Source organism: Maylandia zebra, linkage group LG20 (genome assembly GCF_041146795.1).
Source record: "Maylandia zebra isolate NMK-2024a linkage group LG20, Mzebra_GT3a, whole genome shotgun sequence".
Taxonomy (NCBI): Eukaryota; Metazoa; Chordata; class Actinopteri; order Cichliformes; family Cichlidae; genus Maylandia; species Maylandia zebra.
Window position 1 is genome coordinate 12,556,920 of NC_135186.1, and position 17,978 is coordinate 12,574,897.

General features: G+C 40.6%; 1 protein-coding gene across 1 annotated transcript; it reads left to right on the forward strand.

Annotated features, from left to right (window-relative positions):
- Window positions 1–331: 331 nt before the first annotated feature.
- On the forward strand, window positions 332–17,749 carry LOC143414412 (uncharacterized). Its single transcript, XM_076878712.1, has 3 exons — window positions 332–618; window positions 1,000–1,251; window positions 15,992–17,749. The coding sequence occupies exons 2-3, from the start codon at window positions 1,218–1,220 to the stop codon at window positions 16,858–16,860; spliced, it is 903 nt and encodes a 300-aa protein (XP_076734827.1). The 5' UTR covers window positions 332–618; window positions 1,000–1,217; the 3' UTR covers window positions 16,861–17,749.
- The last annotated feature ends 229 nt before the right edge of the window (window positions 17,750–17,978 follow it).

The window sequence follows — 17,978 nt, forward strand, 5'->3', positions numbered from 1 at the left end:
AATATCATATTTTTATGAATATCATATTTTTATTACTTAATTACTTCCTACTTCCGGAGCTCATGAATAATTTAATTACTTCCGGACTTCCGGAGCTCATGAATAATTTAATTACTTCCGGAGCTCCGGAAGTAACCTGTCACTTTTTTTGACGAAAGGGGTATAATATCACTCTCTATTCACAGTGTGTGATGATCACTGGCAGTCACATCTAAAAATCAGACCCCAGACAGCTGTAAGGTTATCAACATCATCCAGTGAACAAATGACTATCAGTCAATGTTTCTGTGGCAACATAAAACGCAAGCTAAATTCTCAATAGGTGACCGTTTTCATCCTTCTTGAGCTTTCTTATCATCACATTAGTCACTATTTTCTTGTGTCCTTTTGTTGAACACGAAGGTCTGGATGATCAGCAGTTCTGTGACCATGAGAGGAGCTCCAGTCTCAACCAGGAGGACCCAGAGCCTCTACAGACTAAAGAGGAACAGGAGGAAATCTCCACCAATCAGGAAGGAGAGCAGCTTGCACTGAAGCAGGAGGATGAAGGGATTAATGTCTGGACCGGAGAACAGCTGGATTTGTTGTGGAAACCTGGATCACGGCTGACCAGATTTGGTATGTAAAAGTGTAATAAGCAGATTTCATAATATAGAAATGAATATGACTTATAACAAAATGTCACAAAGACACATGGCGTGCATTACCGCCTGGGATACTGCCTCACTGGAGACATGTTTTCTGTTTCAGATTTAAGTCATGTTAGCCCAGAACTGTACGCAGAATGTAGAAAAATGTTGAGACAATGAAAACTGTGGATTATTGGCCACAAGGACCAAGTTGGAGTAGTGAGCTGTACGCCTCATAAATGATGACTTTCTGCATGTAAACAGAATTCTTCTCTGTTCGCTACATGAGAGAGAATATTTAAATATCGCTCACATATCTGAGAGACCTGCTCACAGTGTGACTTTTTTCTTGTGTGTTCTGTCCATCAAGACCTCCCACAGCAACATGATTGTAAGGAAAATGAGGATCTGGATGACCCGCAGGTCTGTAGCCAGGAAAGGAACTCCAGTCTGGACCAGCAGAACACAGATCCTCCACAGACTAAAGAGGAACAGGAGGAAATCTCCACCAATCAGGAAGGAGAGCAGCTTGCACTGAAGCAGGAAACCAAAGGCATCATCATCTGGACCGGGCAGGAGCTGGGCATCATGTGGAACCCTGAAGTAAAGTTGCACAGAATAGGTATGCAAAACTTTAATAGATAGATTCAGTTTTGTATTAAGAAATCTAACTCATGTTGGGTCCTAATCAGACCTCCAATATACTTTATAGAGGCACATGAAGAATTTAAAGACCGACTGCAATAAGGAAACTGACGTAATATTCTAAGAGCCAAAATGTCTAGCCCTCCCAGTGTCGCCCCTGTCAGGACTGTCTTATGTTGAAAATAATTGAGTACAAGAGAGAGGAAGACACCCTACAATGAGTTGAAACGTCAGCTTGTTATTTATTCCTCCATATTCATATTTGTCATTCATATGGTCACTTTGTTTGTCCCTCCAAATTGCAGTCGTCACTCCTTCACCTGTGCTGCGCCCCTGCACCTGCAGGCACACTTACAGTGAATATCAAATTTAATAACAGGAAATTAACTAGGCATGTACTTTTCTTTCTTTTTTTGGCCACATTTTTCAAGTGACCTATATTTGACAACAGCATATAAAAAAATAAAACAAAAAAAAGAACTTTAAATTATGTTTTTGGTGTGCCATCTCAATGTTTTCAGTGGCCCCCATATGGCCACCCATATGAAAAAATTCTGGAGCCGCCCCTGTACATTATGACTGAGTACATCCACTAAACCTTTTGTGGATAACATAACAATCCCCATGAGGACTGAACGATCAATTTAAAAATAAAATATATCGATTTGAAACTAAGCTTTTAGCAAACCACACAACACTATGATAGGTGTGTCCTTGTGCCATGTGTTTCTGGGTCTTTCTTCTTCTTTCCCTTTGGATTCCAGCACAAGGCCTGTGTAGTGATGTTATTGGTGGACTTCCTGATTGTGTGGCCAATCCAGCACCACTTTCTCTCAGAACTGTATTGCTATTGGTTTCTGGTTTGTACTTGTCCACAGTTTGTAATCCTCTCTGGCCACTGGATACGGAGGATTTGTTTTAAGCAGCTGCTGATGAATGTCTGCAACATACAAAGCGCTGTCTTTGCTTCATGTTTACGAGCTATAGAGAAGTTTGCATTTGTTTACTCAGAGTAGCTCAGATCCAAGGCAGGCCAAACCTCTGTGTTACAACCTTCAGAAATGCCTGCCGTATCTATACAAAATATCCCACACATTGACTGACCTGCAAATGTGTAAGACACATTCACAATATATGGAAACACAAGTCTGTTTTATTTATAAAAAATTGTGTGAAAACAGAATGAAAAGTTGCTAATACAATGACATGAGTGACATGTGTGATCTCCCCAGCGTTGCATGTTCTCTCCTTTGCCTGTTCATGTAAAAATAGCAAAACATAAAAAATTAATTCTGTCCCTCAGTTCCAGGTTGGTTCATCTCTTCATCTTTCTGCCTTTTGTCTTAGGTTACTCTCCCACACAGTCTGTCTGTCTGTGTCATAGTCTGTTTGCAGCATTCAGCAATGCAGTTCCTTGACTCTCACCACAGATCTTCCATTGTGACTGTGTATGTGAGGGAGTGGCATTGCATTACTTCAGCACAGTGCTGTGCATAAAAGCAGACAGCCCAGGCTGGAGAATCATTTCTTCTTCGCATTTCTGACAACGCACATCAGGATGGCCTCTGTATCACTGCCTCACAGGAAGAACATCTGCGCGCAACAGGCGCGCATCCATTTCCTTGCTTCAGGAAATGGATGAAGCAGAATCTGATGGAGGAGAGGTTTCATTTGTCCAGCAGGCCACTGATACCTCCTCAGAAGAATCTAAAAAGGAGACGGAACAAGAACCCAACATGCCTCCATGGAAGAGGCACCGTGGTACTGGGAAGCCCAGTCTGAGCCACACGGCAAAAGACGGCACTGTGTGGGTAGAGGAGGACATTGGAATGCCCAGTGCAGTAGCAAATCGCTCGTGCTTCACTCGTGCTGGACCCACAGAGTCTGCAAAGGTCTGTCATTGCCATAGTACGTAGGGCTGCTCAATTAATCGAATTTTAATCATGATTACGATCTGGGCTTTCAACGATCATTAAAAATGACTGAGCCGATTATTAGCCCCTCCCTAATTTATCCGCGACACCTTAAAGGCCGGTCCGTGAAAATATTGTCGGGCATAAACTGGTCCGTGGCACAAAAAAGGTTGGAGACCGCTGATTAAGAGGACCCGAGGGAAGCTCGGAAAGCTAAGCAGAAGTTATTTGGAGAGTGACTGCCGTTGGTTGAAAAGAGAGTTTAAAAAAAAACAAACTTCAGTGGTGTTGCACACTATTTTATATTATTTTTTTAAAGTCATTGTTAACCCTTTAAAGCCGGTCAGAGCAGCACGCTCCGTTTTGCGTAACTATTTTTAAATCCCTGTAGAACCTGAACCGTGTAAGCTAGCGCAATAATTTGTTTTGCATATGAAACCGGAGGAGTTGTACTTACATCTGATGCCATCAGCTTGTCCTCGGTCACGGTTTCGTTCCACATATAGCTTTGCAAAAATTGCATAAAAAGCGCTTGCAGGAACAAAAACATAATATTCCAGAAACACGCTTTGCCGTTCCTATCAGCTGTTCGTAACACTTCCCACAGTGAAATGATGCACATGCTGTTTTCTTTGCAAATTTGCATCATAGGATTGTTTTTTGTTTTCCCTGCAGTATATAAAAATTGCTGTATCTCCAAAATAAAACTATGAAGACACTCAAAATAAATTTCCTGTGGTGGGAAACTATTTTTTGCAACTTTATTGTATTTAAAGTTTTGAGGGATAAGCCTCTTAAATTTCTCCAAGTAGAAATATATGTAAACAAAACAAAAGCGATTTTCAATTTTTTTTGTAGTTTATTGCACTTTTTTGCAATTTATGTAATTACTATGCACTTAATGCATACATATTATTAAAATATGGGCTATAACAGTTGTATTGATGTATAGCAACTTGAAATGCTCCCACAAATGGCACTACAGCATGTAAAAAAAATAATATAAGCTCTGGTGGACTTGGTTCTATAGTAGGTCTTAAAGGGTTAAATAAATATCGTCAAATAATCGTGATCTCAATTTCAGTGAAAATAATCGTGATTATCATTTTTGCCATAATCGAGCAGCCCTAATAGTACGTATGATATTTATAGGTAAGGTAAGGTAAGGTAACTTTATTTATACCTAAAGGCAAGGTAAATTTGCTTTACAGAAAAATGACAGCATTTGACATCCCCTTAAAAACACACATACCTAGTAAATATATAAAACTCACTGTGACACATACTTTAATATTTCGAATCAAAAACAGTTCTTATTTAATTCAGTGACAGCAACGGGGACAAAGCTATTTTTATAACGCTTTGTCCTGCATCTTGGAAATAGAAACCTCCGTCCTGAGGGAAGAAGCTGAAATTCACCCCTTAGAGGATGGGAACCATTTTTAAGGATTGATAAAGCCATCCTCTGTACCTGCTTAGAGTACAGGGAGGCTAAACAAGACTGTGGCTCACCTATCAGACGACTGGACCATCTCACTATCTGATTTAGAGAGTTTTTCTCTGTGACAGAGGTCTGACCAAACCATGCCACCAAACAAAAGGATAAAACGGACTCAATAAAAGAACGATAAAACAAAGTTAAAATTTTTTGGTCAATGTGGAAATGAACAAGTTTCCTAAGGCAATAAAGGTGCTGGTGACCCTTTTTACAAACTGATTTGCAATTTTGATCAAAGTTCAGTTTTTCATTGATTATGGTCCCAAGATATTTATATGATTGTACTTGCTCTATTTTCTGACCTTTAATTAAAGTGACTCCGTGCCCATTTTGTTGTTTCCTAAAATCAACAACCATGTCTTTTGTTTTAGATATGTTCAGCTGGAGATAAGACTCCTCACACCACTGAACAAAGTCATCAATGACTGGACCGTGGTTAATTTCACCCTCTTTCAGTAAGCTGACAATAACAGAGTCATCTGCATATTTAATAATGACCCTGTTTTCATGTCTGCCCTGACACATGTTTGTATAGAGAGTGAATAATAAGGGCGATAGGACGCAGCCTTGAGGAGAACCTGTGGAGGAGAACACTGGGTCAGACAGAACCCCATTTATTCTCACTCTTTGTGACCTGTCAGTTAGAAAATCTAAAATCCAGCCCACCAGGTTTTTCCTGATTTCAAACTGTTCTAAAAGTCTTTTAATTAAAATAAAGCCATTTAGAGTGAGGTTCATGTAAATTTACCATTCTCTATTTGTTTATGTCTTGATGCATTCTCAATCATCCAGGAAAGTAAATCTCCAAAAGTTGATTCTGTTCATCTGGACGTAGCGTTTTGTGGGAGAAACGTTTCGTCACTCATCCAAGTGACTTCTTCAGTCTCAGCTGACTGCAGGTTTCCCCAAATCTTATAAACAGTAAATTTGCATAATGGTAAATGGCCTGTATTTATATAGCGCTTTACTAGTCCCTAAGGACCCCAAAGCGCTTTACATATCCAGTCATCCACACATTCACACACACATTCACACACTGAAACCAGCCCACTGAAGGAACACTGGACTGTAGTGATGGGATTTCCGGCTCTTTTGGTTCGGCTCACTAAAAAGAGCCGGCTCTTTCGGCTCCGAACCGGCTCTTCAGGTTGTTTTGTTGCTTTAATTAATTTATTATTAACAATAATATAAAATTATGCACAAAAGGAATCACTAACGTAAAAACAAGTGGTTTTATTTATATATGTTTATATATAAATATATGCGGTGGCCCCTAGAGACAAAACACGTATAAACTCCAAAACACATTTCTAGCATGAACTGAACTTCCAAAGCAGAGCTACTAGATCACTTAAATCACACAATTGAAAGCATGTGTGTATTGTTTGTGTATTTATACACAGGCACTCATATATATATTCAAATAATTTAAAAAAAAGTTCATTTACCTGTTATTACCACACACCAAATCCGGTCGTTGGTACTTGCTGGCTTGTGTAGCCACAAGATAACAAAGGCTCAACACTGTGCCCAGCATCCTGGAGCACTTCTGTTGTCTTTTGTACGTGTTTTGAGTTTTTATGTGCTTCTGAGTTTTTATATGCTTCTGAGTTTTTACATGCTTCGGAGTTTGTACGTGTTTTTACGTGTTTTGGAGTTTTTACGTGTTTTGGAGTTTGTACGTGTTTTTACGTGTTTTGGAGTTTGTACATGCTTCAGAGTTCGTACGTGATTTGAAGTTTGTATGTGCTTTGTCTCTAGGGGCCACCGTAAATATACTTTTATTTATTCACTCCACATAAAATTTAATAAATAAATCATATAATACAAAAATCAACTATTCACATTTCAAGTTTTAACTATTTAAATTTTCAGCTTTTTCCTTTCACAAATTTAAAGTGAAAAGAACACAAAACACTGCAAACCACAACACAATTAAATATAAATTATAATATGAAAACTAAAAGAACATGCATATTCTCTGTCATATGGACCTGCATGAATAAACTTTCTCAATCCTTTATCATCTGCAACCGAAAATAGTTGTGGATGATTACTATACCTTTCTAATGTTGTTGTCCCTGCCTCTCTTTCTCTCTCTCTGGCTCTGTTCCTGTGCTACTGAGTGTAACTACCGCCCCTCCCCCCTCTGCCCAGCGTAAAGCACAAGGCTCGCGTGCAGAGTGAAGCGGAAAAAAAGTGCGAGAGAGAGGCTGAGAGAAAGAAAAAAAAAAAACAAAAACCACGTGACGGCTCGCGATAAGGAGCCGGCTCGCGTCGTTCACGTCAAAGAGCCGGCTCTAAGAGCCATTTCGTTCGCGAACGACCCATCACTACTGGACTGGGAGGTCAAGTGGAAAAGAGGGCTTTGCTATCCTACCCTGGAACACCATTGGTTCAGATATGTGGATGACACCTGGGTGAAAATCAAATCCCAGGACGTACTACATTTCACGGATTACAGTAACTCGGTGGACCGACACATCAAATTCACCAGGGAGGATATGAAAAGTGCCAGGTTAGCCTTCTTAGACTGCGAGATTTCCATCAGGAATGGGGGACATCTAAAAGCTGACGTGTACCATAAACCTGCACATACGGATCAGTATCTAAGGTTTGACTCTCATCATCCACTGGAGCACAAACTGGGTGTCATCAGGACGCTACAACACAGAGCGAACACCATCCCCACTGACACAGCGGCCAGAGAGGCAGAAGAACAGCACATCAAGAAGGCCCTGAGTAAATGTGGTTATCCCAGCTGGACTTTTGTCAAAGCTGGAAAGGCATCTAAAGAAAGCTCCAGCCGACCCAGTAGAGAAGGACAACCGCTGCCCAAGCGAAAATCTGTAGTGATCCCATATGTGTGTCACCGGGTCTCTGTGGCTTTTAAACCCCAAAACACGCTGCGCCAAAAATTGGTCCACCCCAAGGATCGGGTCCCCCGACACAGAGTAACATAGTGTACGCCGTTAAGTGCCAGGAGGATTGCCAGGATTTATACATCGGGGAAACCAAACAACCTCTGGCGAAGCGGATAGCACAACACAGAAGAGCTACCTCGTCAGGCCAGGACTCTGCAGTCTATTTACACCTGCAGTCCAGTGGACACTCTTTCAATGATGAGGATGTATACATCCTGGACAGGGAGGAACGCTGGTTTGAGCGCGGAGTCAAGGAGGCCATTTATGTGAAAAGGGAAAGACCATCTCTGAATCGAGGAGGGGGCCTAAGGGTACATCTTTTGCCATCTTACAATGCTGTGATTGCAGCCATTCCCCAACTCTCTGTGAATGGTACTCATGGCCATTGATCAGTGGTCTTTGATCAGTGGGTTTTGGTCAGTAGTTGTTGATCAATGGTCATGAGAATTTGCATAATTATGATTAAGGAACTGACCTCCCAGTCCATTGTTCCTTCAGTGGGCTGGTTTCAGTCATTATGCAAATTTACTGTTTATAAGATTTGGGGAAACCTGCAGTCAGCTGAGACTGAAGAAGTCACTTGGATGAGTGACGAAACGTTTCTCCCACAAAACGCTACGTCCAGATGAACAGAATCAACTTTTGGAGATTTATTTGTTTATCTTTCAACAGCGCAAAATTAAGTGTGCTCCAAAGCTTCCTTTTGCTGTTAGACGTGGGAATGCAGCAGACCATCAGGGAGCGTACGGTCCATCAAGCCCACAGAACAGAGCCGGACTGGAATTTGTCAATTCATGAACTGATGGCATTCATTTCAGTTCTGTTTGTAAGAGCAATCATGTGTCCCGTTGGTGCCATTGTGGATTGCTGGTAAGAAAGATTTCTGGTGCTGGTAATCAAAGCCCCGAGACAGATTCATTTCAATTATGCAACACCTTTGATTTGATGACAAGGACACGCAGGCAGAACGGGTGAAAACAGACAAATTTGTGGCGATCTCCGACATCTGGACACGCTTCAACGAGAACTGTGCTAAGAGTTTTACTCCAGGAGAACACATGACCATAGATGAACAGCTGTTCCCTACCAAGGTTCGTTGTCCATCCACACAGTATATCGCAACCGAGCCAGACAAATTTGGGATCAAGTTCTGGATGGCCACAGATTTGGAGACCAAACATGTCTCCAATGCATCTCCTTACCTGGGAAAGGACCCCAGTCGTCAGAAGGGAGAGAGGCTGGCAGACAACGTGGTCATGAAACTGATGGAGGCATTTTTGGATGATGGGAGAAATGTCACGACGGACAGTTCCTTTACTTCCCTGTGACACTGCACAGCGAGAGGTATTCTCCACTTCAGTGCTTGGAAGTGTCAGTCTGCTTGACAATTTATGCACCTAAAAAAACCAAGACTGTGTGTCTTAACTTCAAGGCACCAAGACATGACGATTGGTGACAACAGAAAGAGGAAGCCCAATACGATAACCGACATTAACCACATGAAGGTATGTGAATGTGTGTATAATTTTATACCAGTGCTACAGTGTTTTCTCATGTGTGCTATACAGGTCTATAGAAAAAAAGCACATATTTATTTTATTTTATTTATTTATTTCAGACATGTTAACAATATACAGGTACATTTAGAAAAGAAAATAAGAGAGGAAAAAAATACTCTACGAAAATCAATACATTTCAATATTGCTACCATTCTGATTCATTTACATGTTGAAAGGGAGTGGGAAGAAGTAAACACTTATTTGATCCCACCCCTTTGCCATAAATTATCAGTTAATATTTAGTCAGCTTCCTTACTGATATAATTTGTAATAAAAATAGTGAACAGATTTCTGATATACTATATACTATATCCTATACTATCACGTCATGATTTTTCTTTTCTTTTCTTTTTTAAATAGGGACGTTCACATAATTTCAATATTTTCCCTTTCTTTATAGCTCGAGAAGATCATATTTTTATAACTCTTTTTGAACTGTTTTATGTTTGGAGATTGCTTTAATTCCATATTCAGACTGTTCCACAGTTTCACTCCATGAACAGAAAAACAAAAGCTCTTTCTTGTAGTATGTACATTCCCTGTTTTGAAGTTACAAAAACCTCTTAAATTATAATTTCCTTCTTTCAAAACAAACATACTCTGAATATTACTTGGCAGTTCTTTATTTTTTGAATAGAATTTGTGCTGTTTGTTGTGCTTTCAATATTTCCGACTGCAAAAATAGTGAGTTTGTATGTTCCCTATAACCTGCATTGTGGATGATTTGAATTGCTTTTTTTTGAAAGGGAGATGGAGCAAAAACAAATCCAGTCAACATCTGATCTTTGTGCTTTTTGTTCAATTATCACCGTGACCTGTGTATAAATGTGTGTGTGTGTGTATATATATATATATATATATATATTAGGGGTGCAACGATACACAAAATTCACGGTTGGGTTCGGTTCGATACTTTGGTGTCACGGTTCGATATTTTTTCGATACAAAAAAAATGTTCATGCCTTTTTAATTTGTCATTTATTAAAATTATAAATATATATTTTAACTCAAAAGTACAGTTTTTAAATTTAACCCTAACCCTTGTGCGTGTTTTTTATTTTGACAGCGAATGCGCACCTGCGGACCACTTATGTGCAGCCCTGGTTATTTAGCTCGTCATATTGCAGCCACAGAAATTCTTTTGTCCATGAAACCATAAAGCTGCACTTTCTTTTTGCCTTATAGTCTGATTTGTCATAACTTCTCCGTTTTGTGGTAAGCTTTTCTTTGGCTGTCACTTCTTCACCCTGACCTGTCTTATTTGGCTCAGCAGAAGTAAAATATATATCTGTCTGTGAAGGTTCTCAGTCATCCAGGTCATCGTAGTCAAATATATATCCTCCTGCTTTTACACACGCACTCACATAAGCTCAGCGATTCTCTGCGCGATCAACCTCTCACATGTTTAAGCTGCGGGAGATTTCACTTGTCATGTTTGCATAGTGAGCTAACGATTAATAAGACGATGTCAGAGGAATTGGTGCGCAAATTATCATCACTCACAGATCAGTGCTGTCGCTCTCTATACACAGTTCGCACGATTGCAAAGTGAAAGCAAAAAAACAAGCGCAAATTCAAACGGGATTTCAATATGTCACATATTGACAGTGGCTCACCGATGCCAATGACATAATTACCCAGCTACATTTCTGAAAGAATGCAAAAGCATTGACATATATTTTTCCTTCCTACAATAGCCCGACGGGCAGGGAAGAGATAGATTTTGGTAGCCCGACTGAAAAAATTGCTAGCCCCAGGACGTCGGGCTAGCGATTTTGCGAGCCCTGTATCTGATTGAGGAATCACTCATCTTTGGAAAAGAGAGTTTATTACAGAGAAATGTCTCTTTCCAAAATAAAAGCTATACTATCCGCTTCTTCTGGGCTATATTCTCAGCAGCATATTAAACATATCAGGTCCCCATAAGGAGAATCATGTGCTAACAGCTGTCTAAATGACTCGGCTATAGTTAGTAGCATGCTTGTTGTTTTTGTCTTTGCACTAGGATGATGTCGGCGTAAATGTGCAGTCATAGTCGTTGTGTTCCCACTAGTGCTTTCAGGTTAATCTCGTTGAAATGACCTTAACGCCACAACACGGCAAATCTCCGTTAACGAGCTACCACCGATCGCCCCGTGCATGGGGCTAGACGGCCAACACGTTAACGAGCTAACTGCGCTAACACACTAGTTCCCACCCATGTAATTGAGCATTGCATGGCACATCCAACATACTGTTTTACTTTAGTCCATGACTCGCTTAGTGGAGCTGTTCTCATCGAGACGACCCCTCCTAACTACAGTTTTATCAGTGAGGCCAGGGTGAGCAGGAGAGGAGGAGGGGTTGCTGTCTTATTTAATGAATCATTTCAATGTAAGCAGCTATCTCCTGGAAGTTTTCAGTCTTTTGAATATGTGGCTTTACAGCTGAAGGCCCCGTCCAAAGTTGTGTTTCTTAATGTTTACAGGCCTCCCAAATACTGCACAGACTTTTTTAATGACCTCAGTGAACTGCTGTCTGTGATCTGTGTTGATTTCAACTGTGTAATTATTGTTGGGGATTTTAACATCCATGTGGACAACCCTCAGGACAAAGGGACTAAAGACCTGAGTAACACTCTGGGCAACTTTGGGCTGACTCAGCATGTAACAGAGGCCACACATAATAGAGGACACACTCTTGACCTACTGATCTCCAAGAGCCTGAGCATTTCAAACATTACTGTGTCTGATGTGGGCTTATCTGATCATTACTGTGTTTTCTTTGAAAGTAAAATCTCAGCCCACACAAATACAGTGGGGCAAAAAAGTATTTAGTCAGCCACCAATCGTGCAAGTTCCCCCACCTAAAATGATGACAGAGGTCAGTAATTTGCACCAGAGGTACACTTCAACTGTGAGAGACAGAATGTGAAAAAAAAATCCATGAATCCACATGGTAGGATTTGTAAAGAATTTATTGGTAAATCAGGGTGGAAAATAAGTATTTGGTCAATAACAAAAATACAACTCAATACTTTGTAACATAACCTTTGTTGGCATTAACAGAGGTCAAACGTTTACTATAGGTCTTTACCAGGTTTGCACACACAGTAGCTGGTATTTTGGCCCATTCCTCCATGCAGATCTTCTCGAGAGCAGTGATGTTTTGGGGCTGTCGCCGAGCAACACGGACTTTCAACTTCCGCCACAGATTTTCTATGGGGTTGAGGTCTGGAGACTGGCTAGGCCACTCCAGGACTTTCAAATGCTTCTTACGGAGCCACTCCTTTGTTGCCCGGGCGGTGTGTTTTGGATCATTGTCATGTTGGAAGACCCAGCCTCGTTTCATCTTCAAAGTTCTCACTGATGGAAGGAGGTTTTGGCTCAAAATCTCACGATACATGGCCCCATTCATTCTGTCCTTAACACGGATCAGTCGTCCTGTCCCCTTGGCAGAAAAACAGCCCCATAGCATGATGTTTCCACCCCCATGCTTCACAGTAGGTATGGTGTTCTTGGGATGCAACTCAGTATTCTTCTTCCTCCAAACACGACGAGTTGAGTTTATACCAAAAAGTTCTACTTTGGTTTCATCCGACCACATGACATTCTCCCAATCCTCTGCTGTATCATCCATGTGCTCTCTGGCAAACTTCAGACGGGCCTGGACATGCACTGGCTTCAGCAGCGGAACACGTCTGGCACTGCGGGATTTGATTCCCTGCCGTTGTAGTGTGTTACTGATGGTGACCTTTGTTACTTTGGTCCCAGCTCTCTGCAGGTCATTCACCAGGTCCCCCCGTGTGGTTCTGGGATCTTTGCTCACCATTCTCATGATCATTTTGACCCCACGGGATGAGATCTTGCGTGGAGCCCCAGATCGAGGGAGATTATCAGTGGTCTTGTATGTCTTCCATTTTCTGATGATTGCTCCCACAGTTGATTTTTTCACACCAAGCTGCTTGCCTATTGTAGATTCACTCTTCCCAGTCTGGTGCAAGTCTACAATACTTTTCCTGGTGTCCTTCGAAAGCTCTTTGGTCTTGGCCATGGCGCAGTTTGGAGTCTGACTGTTTGAGGCTGTGGACAGGTGTCTTTTATACAGATGATGAGTTCAAACAGGTGCCATTCATACAGGTAACGAGTGGGGGACAGAAAAGCTTCTTACAGAAGACGTTACAGGTCTGTGAGAGCCAGAGATTTTCCTTGTTTGAGGTGACCAAATACTTATTTTCCACCCTAATTTACGAAGAAATTCTTTACAAATCCTACCATGTGGATTCATGGATTTTTTTTTCACATTCTGTCTCTCACAGTTGAAGTGTACCTCTGGTGCAAATTACTGACCTCTGTCATCATTTTAAGTGGGGGAACTTGCACAATCGGTGGCTGACTAAATACTTTTTTGCCCCACTGTATATCAACAGCAGTGATCACAAAACGGTGTATAACTGAAGACAGTAGTGAGATCTTTAACCAGGTCTTCCCATTAACACCTGACCTGTCCAAAGGTTCAGTCAATGAGCTCGTCAATAGCTTCAATGCAAAAATGTTAAATGTAATGGATACTATTGCCCCCATTAAGGTGAAGGTTATCTCTGGAAGGAAAAAGTCTCCATGGAGAAACTCCACACTAGTGAAAAATGAAAAAAGAGAGTGTAGGAAAGCTGAGCGCAGATGGAGAAAAACAAACCTCCAGGTTCATTATGACATCTATAAAGAGAAACTTCACAATTATAATTTACAACTGAGGAGTGCAAGAAGGTCCTACTTCTCTGACATCATCACTAAAAACAGCCATAATGCTTGGGTCTTATTTTCTACAGTTGACAGGCTAACAAACCCTCCTGTGCCAGTGGCAGCTGAACTTCATTCAACCATGGCCTGCAATGACTTTGCCAAATTCTTCACAGACAAAATCCAAAAGATTAGACAAGCAGTTGGTACACCAACAGCAGATCCAGGATATGTACTGTGTCCACCGAAAAACTGTTTAAACACCATCAAAGAGTTTCACCCGATTAACAGCAAAGACCTGGAGGACATCTTAGGTCAACTGAACTCCTCCTCTTGCTGTTTAGATGTCCTGCCAACAAGTTTTTTCAAAAAGGTCTCAAAGACTTTAGAGTCAGACCTGTTACAGATCGTCAACTTTTCCTTAATGTCAGGTGTGTTTCCAGAACCACTAAAAACTGCTGTAATCAAACCTATACTGAAAAAGGACAATCTTGACAAGACACAAATGAAAAACTACAGGCCGATCTCAAATCTCCCATTTTTAAGTAAGATCATTGAAAAAGCAGTTTCTCAACAGCTCAATTACTTCTTAAAACAGAATAACTGCTACGATGCCTTCCAGTCAGGTTTTAGACAGAACCACAGCACTGAAACCGCTCTGACAAAAGTGTTTAATGACATATGTCTGAACACAGACAGTGGAAAAATGTCAGTCCTAGTTTTGCTGGATCTCAGTGCAGCATTTGATACAGTTGACCACAACATATTACTCAAACGACTGGAGAACTGGGCAGGTCTCTCAGGAACTGTACTAAACTGGTTCAAAACATACGTAGAAAACAGGAAATACTTTGTATCAATAGGTAACTTCACATCCGAGCAGACAAGTATCACATGTGGAGTTCCCCAAGGTTCCATCTTGGGACCCCCTCTGTTTAACATTTACATGCTCCCACTGGCACAGATTATAAAGAACAACAAAATAAACAACCACAGCTATGCAGATGACACACAAATATATATCACAATGTCACCAGGAGACCGAGGCCCTGTACAGGCTCTTGGTAAATGCATTGAGGAAATTAATGACTGGTTGTGCCACAATTTTCTCCAACTAAACAAAAACAAAACTGAAGCAATAGTCTTTGGCGCCAAAGAAAAACGATTACAGGTCACCAGAGAACTTCAATCTATACATCTAAAAACCACAGACCAGGCGAGAAATTTGGGTGTAGTGATGGATGCAGACCTAAACTTAGAAAAACACATTAAGACAATAACAAAATCAGCTTACTATCACCTCAAGAATATTTCAAGGATAAAAGATCTGATGTCTCAACAGGACCTGGAAAAACTAGTCCATGCATTCATTTTTAGTAGGCTTGATTACTGTAACAGCATCTTTACAGGTCTACCTAAAAAATCAGTCAGACAACTACAGCTCATTCAGAACTCTGCTGCTCGAGTCCTCACTAAGACCAAAAAAGTGGACCACATCAGTCCAGCTCTGAGGTCTTTACACTGGCTGCCTGTCCGTCAGAGGATAGACTTTAAAGTTCTGATGCTGGCCTATAAAGCTCTGAATGGTTTAGGACCAAAATACATCAGTGACCTCCTAACCCAGTATGAACCTTCCAGATCCCTCAGGTCATCTGGATCCGGTCTTTTATCAGTTCTCAGAGTCAGAACCAGACACGGAGAAGCTGCATTCAGCTTTTATGCTCCTTATATCTGGAACAAACTCCCAGAAAGCCTCAGATCAGCTGAAACACTCAGTTTATTTAAATCCAGGTTGAAGACTCACAAGTTTTTAACTAATTTTAAATAAACTTTTAAATGTTTTGTGCACTTTGATTAAAAATTTTCAGGGATACGACTTTGTTTTGTTTGATTATATATCGTCTTTATTTTCTCATCGTAGATGGTCTGTTTATATTATTTGTAGAGTTTGTAAATGAGTAGCCAAAATGGTTTTCACTGAGTCAGCAAAACTGTTTCTCCCCACAACATGATTTTCATTGGTATATCTAAGCAACATGCTTACCATGTGGAGATTTGCTAATGGTTAAGGCAAAAAATGTATGCTTTTTGATCTGTCCCTTCAGATTTTCCACAACATGACTGTAAGGATGTGGAGGGGCTCACAAATCAGCAGGTCTGTAACCAGGAGAAGAACTCCAGTTTAGGCCAGGAGGATCCTTCACAGATTAAAGGGGAACAGGAGGAACTCAGTACCACTGAAGAGGAAAAACCGCTTGTACTAATGCAGGAGACTGCAAATTTTCCATCTCGTGAAAAAAGTGACCACAGTGAATCAGAACCATGCTGTGACCAGTGCCTTTCTCACAACTCTTCTGACACAGATGAGGATGAAAGCAAGGATGGTAACTCACACAGAAATAAGTCGGAGCAAATCGTATCAGGCTTGTCAGTTCAAAATTCCAAGACAGCTAAGTTATGTAGAACCTGTGGGAAAAGATTTATTTGGAAGTCAGACTTAACTAAACACATGCGAAGTCACACTGGTGAGAAACCACATTGCTGTAGCACCTGTGGGAAAAGATTTCTTGTAAAATCAAATTTGAAAACACACATGCGAATTCACACAGGTGAGAAGCCACATTGCTGTAGTAGTTGTGGGAAAAGATTTCATGTAAAATCAAATCTGAAAACACACATGCGAATTCACACAGGCGAGAAGCCACATTGCTGTAGCACCTGTGGGAAAAGATTTACTGTGAAGGGTCATTTGAATATGCACATGCGAATTCACACAGGCGAAAAGCCACATTGCTGTAGCACCTGTGGGAAAAGATTTACTAGCAAGAGTGAGTTGAATATGCACATGCGAATTCACACAGGTGAGAAGCCACATTGCTGTAGCACCTGTGGGAAAAGATTTACTGTGAAGAGTCACTTGAATATGCACATGCGAATTCACACAGGTGAGAAGCCACATTCTGTATTACTTTAGTACAGTTGAAAATGCATTTCGGAAACCATCCTACATGCTAAGTTTCATTCTTAGAAAATGGTGATGGCAGATCACATAAACAGTGTTTGGATCATTTAAAAATGAGCATTCGGAAAAAAAAAACTTCATTTTGAAAAGGTTTTCAGAAGCTCAGTTTCTTTTTTCACACATGGACAAGAAAAAGTGTTTGTCTCGCAACATGAAATGTTTGCACCTTTATCACATTTTCTGACATCATTTTTTATTGTTTATGGGCTTTGTCTTTACTGAAGTTTCTTCATTTTCTTTGGCATGGCCTCAACAGTGCTTGAGATATTTTTGGGTCTTGACATAAAAGAACTATTTCTCAGAATCACACTTGGAAATATCAGTTTAAAAAAACTACCCGTGTACATGCGGTAGCCTTTATTGAAATCAGTTTTTTCTCTGAAGTTCACAGTTTGAAGGTGTTTAAAGCATGAGACAGTTTACTAACTGTACACTGTTCGCTAACTTGCACACTGCCAGAACTCCTGTTGGGATTTTTTTTTTTTTAATGAATTTATACACTAGATTGACATTAATGGGAAGTGCTTTGTAGATGGAAAGGAAATATTTTAGGGAATGACAATGTTAGGCGGTTGATTCAAGTTCTCGTATTGTTTGTGACCCATATACTTAGGTCATTTATTATTCATATTTTTAACATAGCTTGCACTACTGTTATGTGAACACCTGTTGATACCCAGCTGTTGTTTTGTAAAAGGACCTCAGAAGAGTCCCGGGAGTCTTCATCTTTATTTATCTTGATTGGTGTTTGGCCTGCATGTACTTATGGCGAACACCCTAGTGGGCTTTTCTTTCTTCTAAATCTTTGTTAATCTTGTATGTTCAATAAAACTGTTGGCATCACACTTCACTCATCTCCTGTAGATTTTGTGTTTTGGTTTCAATTGTGTTCCAAAAGCCTGAATCAACATCTTTCCAGCCTATAGAAATTCTGCAAAGCCTTTAAAATTTGCGACCCCACAATCCTGCTGCTCTTTGAAAAACTAACAGTACTTCCAAACGAGCTGTTAAACAGGGCTTCGTGTGATCTGCCTTTTGGTGATCAACTGGTCAGAAAGATTCAACGCATT